Below are 4,690 nucleotides of genomic sequence, written 5' to 3' on the forward strand. Positions count from 1 at the left end.
AGGGTGCTGCCTGCTTCAGGTAGTCACCTGGCTCCTGCCAGCTCCTGGTAGGACACATGGGCTGTTTTTCAGAGTGCACCTGCTCTGCTGATTTCAGTGGAAAGCAGCCCTGTAGAAACACGATTGCAACCACCAAGTAGCTTACTCAGAAGGCCACCTTTTCTCCCTGACCACTGACTCAGCTCTGAAACCTCCTCTGCATAGTGCTGTGCCAGTGTGGAGCGGCTGCATGCTAGCCAGAACGCAGAACAGTGAGGCTACCGCAGCTCAGGTGAGGCGTGTGTTGGGAAACAAGGGAGCTGGTATAGGCGAAGCAGAGCAAACATAGTACTGCCTGCACATAAAACCATCTTTTGTAGTTGTTTGTAGCACCCAGGGCTGGGCACAGATAATTTTGGAAGCTAAGCAGTTCCCAGATTGGCTGGTACTTTGCTGAGAGATGCAAGACAAGGAGTCAGGGTTGAGTCAAAGGTAGAGAGAGTGTGTTTTATTGCAGTGCTGAGCAGATAGAAAAATGAAAAGTAAGAGCAGCAGCAGGCAGGAGTCCCGATGCAATTCAGGCCTCTGTATGAACAACTCTCGCCTGAGCCGAGCACCAGTGACATGGGACAGAGTAAATCTGGAGCTTGGAAACAAGAGAACATTTCCCCCATCTAATTTTATTCACACTTGGTGTTTGCTCCACACAAGCACCAGCCTCCTGCAGGCAGGGCAGCCCACAGCAGTAATGGAGCATCTTTTATTCTCGTGCTGGACTGCACAGCTCTGCTAGAACATGACAACAGGGCAGTAGTAAAGCGTCAAATATGAGTAAGAACTGCAATATGAAATCCAAGCAACCCATTTATATTTTAACCAACACTCTTTGTGGTGTAAATAGTGAGAAGTGCCAGTTCTGACCTCCTGACAGCCTGGAAGCCCTCAGTGACAACCTGGGCCAGTGTGGGACATGAAAAGCATGTGGCTGATGTGATGAGCTCTAGTTTGCCCTGTTGATTCCTTGAAGCCTGAACACAGCAGTGGGGCTAAACTGGCTACCCCCAGCCACACAAGCCACTGTCAACTTGTTTTTCAGATAAAAACCTCTCTTTGTTTTAAGAGGCTTCATCTTTCAAGTACTCCAGCACTCCAACATTGCACTTTGTGTCCTGCTTTCGGGTTACTCTGCTGCTTAGATTTTGGGGCAGTTACCCCAGTTTACTGATGACTCACCTCACTGGATCCGACTCATCCACCTGCTGCTAGGGAACAGGGCTCCCACTTTCGTGTCAATCCTTAACCCTCTTGTCTCCATCTAGTGTCCAAATCACACTTTGATTTCTCTCCCAGCCTATGGAGAGACCTCCAGGCTTAATAGCTTGCATGCCACTGTGCTGACATCCAAATTAAGCTGAACAGGCTCAGGTTCCTGTCAGCACCCCCAACACCTCCTCTGAGAAGGCCCCAATTGCTTTCATGACCCTGTAATTTTTACCCAGGTGGAAAAAAGCTGCTGGACTGCTGCAATGCAAAGTGTAAGGAGTGGCCTGAAAGCTTGATGCTAATCGTAAGGATCCTCACCTTGTCAGGTTTTTAATAACATCAGGTTAATTCTTGCTTCCTATCTGCATGTGCCTCAGTCAGAGTCCCCATCAGAGGACAGAAGCTGTCTGCAACGTAGGGAAGCTTGGGGGGGGCAGGTTCAAAGAACCATGAAGGTATTTAGACCTGGTACCACTTGAGAAGTCCCATCAAGCACACTTCCTTTTTTGGTCCCTTTGGGAAGGCTCAGTTCAGCAGCCAGGGGCAATTCTACCTGGATTTGGGATAGCTCAAATGATCTCTCCATAGGGATGTGCAGGGAAAACCTGCTGAAGGCCCTCAAGCCTGCAGTAACTGGCATCTGCTGTCTTGCCAGGCTGAGTGAGAGGCACTTCATGCTGTCTGCACCAAGGAAAAGACTTGGCCCCCAAAAGAGAAACACACTGTGCTTACCTACTGTTCCTGGACTGAGGAGGAGCACTGAATGCAGCAGGAGAATGAGCAGAACGTGAAGGAGACGGCCATGACCTGTGCTACCATCCACATCCAGAAAAGCTACTTGCTCCAGACACTCCACACGTCGCAGATGAAGAAAAAGGGAAAGGGCAAGAAGGCCAAGAAATAAGCACAAAATCCATCCTCTGTCCTCCATTCTTTCCTCCCAGCAAGGCTGCTTGCTCCCCTGGGGCTCAGCTCTCCCAGATTACAAGCATTAACTGAGATAGCACTTGCCCAAGCCTGCCAGGGCTGGCTGTCACAGACGGGGTACTTCAGAGCAGTGGTGTGACAACATGTCTCACCATTTTAGGTCGAGCTCTGTTGCCTTTCAAAAGCAAGAATAACCTTTCTTGCCAATGGGACTGGACCAGGAGCGTCCCTCCTGACTTGCCTTCCTAGCTTCAGTGCTCTTCATGTGCTCGGGTGGGTCAAGGCCCAGTCCTGCTGCTCCTCAAGGTGACAATAAAACAACGTATGGGGGCAGAATGATGCCCTTAATCTGGCTCGGTTTGTCGTTGGATGAATTTGAGAGAATGCTTCCCTTTGTGTGGGAGGAGTTACCAGGCTCTCAGTGACTCCCCTGCGTTCCCTGACCTCAGCAGCTCATCACTGCAGCCTCCCTTCGCAGGGCAGCAGCGACACTGGCTGCAAACCCCAAGTCACCTGGCCTGCATCCTTTATCTGCCTCCCTACCTGTATTCCTACAGGCCAAGTTGCTCTTTCCCACCTCAGGAATGGAAATTGAGGAGGAGCTGTCTTGCTCAGCCAATCTTTGGAGATGTTAGCTGTGCCCAGATCGCACAGCAGCGTCCCACGGACCAAACACGAGGTACCAGACTTGGGAGTTTGCCTTGGATCATTTATTTGGTGACGAGCACGGTGTTGCTGTGAGAGCACCTCACAACCCTCAGTACAAACCATGGGATTACATGTCCACTCAGCACGTTCCCATCACCAGAAGCTGCTGGACGCAGCAGGACGCAGGGCGTCCTCACCTCTCTGCTCATCCTCTCTTCTCCTTCCTCACCAAAGGAGAGCATTAAAGTGTTGATGACATGGAGCAAGTCCAGCAGAGAGCCACCAAGACGGTCGGGGCTGGAGCACATGTCCCATGCGCAGAGGCTGAGGGAATGGGGCTCGATCAGCCTGGAGAAGGGAAGGTTTTGGGGGGCCTCAGAGCAGCCTCGAGGTACCTATGAAGGGGAGGTTACCATGAGGTTTGAGCCAAGCTGTGTGCTCAGGTGCAGAGCAGAGTGAGAAAGCAGACACAAACTGAAACAAGAAAGGCTCTGGCTGGATAAAAAGGGAAACTCTTCCACGCCAAGGACAGTCAAGCAGTGGGAGTGGGTGCCAGAGAGGCTGTGCAGCCTCCGTCCTCCAGGGTTTCCACCACCCAACTGGACAAACCCCTGAGCAGCCCATAGCTCACCTGCCTTGAGCAGGAGGTTGGGCTAGAGACTTCCTGCAGTCCCATCAAGCACAAGCAATCCTGTGATTATACGTGACAAACAGGATGAAGCAAAAAGTGGTCAGCGGAGGTCCCCATCAGGGCCCTCAGACCTTAACTGCCCTGGCCAGCCTTGCTTGGGACCTTCCACCCTGGTGGCACCCTCTGCTCCCTGGTTTGGGAGCTCCACCCCAGCTCAGGCCCTGCCTGTCCACCCCATGCTGCGCTGTAGATGTACCTGTGCCTAGTGCTTCTCCTGGACGGGCCCTGGACCTATTCTGTAGGCAGCCCTGTCTCCTGCAGTTCCAACTTCCCAGCTGGACTTCCTGGACAGAAGGAACCCGATTCATTACCGCACCTCGTCCGATGACCCCTGGACAGTCAATGGAAGCTGCTGTTACCATCAAGGCTGCTGCTCCAGTGCCGCAGTCACCCTCGGTTCCCAGTTTGTTCTCCTGCACGGAGCAGCCCCATCCTTCATCTGCAGCTGCAGGAGGTCTCAGGCTCCTTCTGGACTCGCTCACCAGGAGGTCAGGCCCCACCTGGGGTAGGCTAAGGCTGCGTTCACACCCAAGTGGCACATTTGGCTTCACTTCCAGGGAGGTCTGGGTTTGCAGCCACCCGCTGCCTGGGAGTTCATGGCCAAAGAAGGTCTGGAGATGCTTTTTGATCGACCTCGCATCAGAGGGCCTTGGCGGGTCACAGGGGCTCTCGGAGGGCTCTGGTTTTTACACCTTTCTGTCTTGGGATTGTCTGAAGCCAGGCAGAGCCCATCTGAGGTGGTGTTCAGCTGACTGAGAGACTGGGAACGTCCTCTGCTGGGAGCACCCCGGCCTTGGAAGCCCGAATTGCTCTCGGGACGCTTCCAGACGCAGGACTTGCCCTCATGGCCCGCCTCGAAGCCTGCTGTTGCTGGAGTCGCCGGGGTTTGCGGGTGGACGGCTCTCAAGGGCGTCCCTCTGGAGCGAGGGGAAAAGCTGGGCTGGTTTCGGGGGCCAGGCGGAGGGCTCCAGAGCAGCGGATGGAGCTTGGCCACGTCTTCTTTCCTCATCCACGGAGCTGCCCAGGCCGGACCCTCGGGCTTGGCACCAAACAGGGACTCGTCGCAGAAGGATGGAGTGTGGCGCCTCAACCTTCGCGGGGCGGCAAGGAGAAGGGCCGGGGCTTATTATGGTGGGCAACGGCAGCCCAGGGACGCGGCCGCTGCCCGGTGCTGGGGACTTC

At 54.1% G+C, this 4,690-nt stretch overlaps 1 protein-coding gene across 1 annotated transcript; it reads right to left on the reverse strand.

The window, feature by feature from the left end:
* Positions 1 to 4,055: 4,055 nt before the first annotated feature.
* On the reverse strand, positions 4,056 to 4,599 carry RITA1 (RBPJ interacting and tubulin associated 1; the record flags this gene model as incomplete). Its single annotated transcript, XM_010292394.1, has 1 exon — positions 4,056 to 4,599. A coding segment is annotated over one exon (544 nt), but the record flags the coding sequence as incomplete, so codon positions are not given.
* Between the last annotated feature and the right edge of the window lie 91 nt (positions 4,600 to 4,690).

Source organism: Phaethon lepturus, unplaced genomic scaffold, assembly GCF_000687285.1.
Source record: "Phaethon lepturus isolate BGI_N335 unplaced genomic scaffold, ASM68728v1 scaffold38618, whole genome shotgun sequence".
Taxonomy (NCBI): Eukaryota; Metazoa; Chordata; class Aves; order Phaethontiformes; family Phaethontidae; genus Phaethon; species Phaethon lepturus.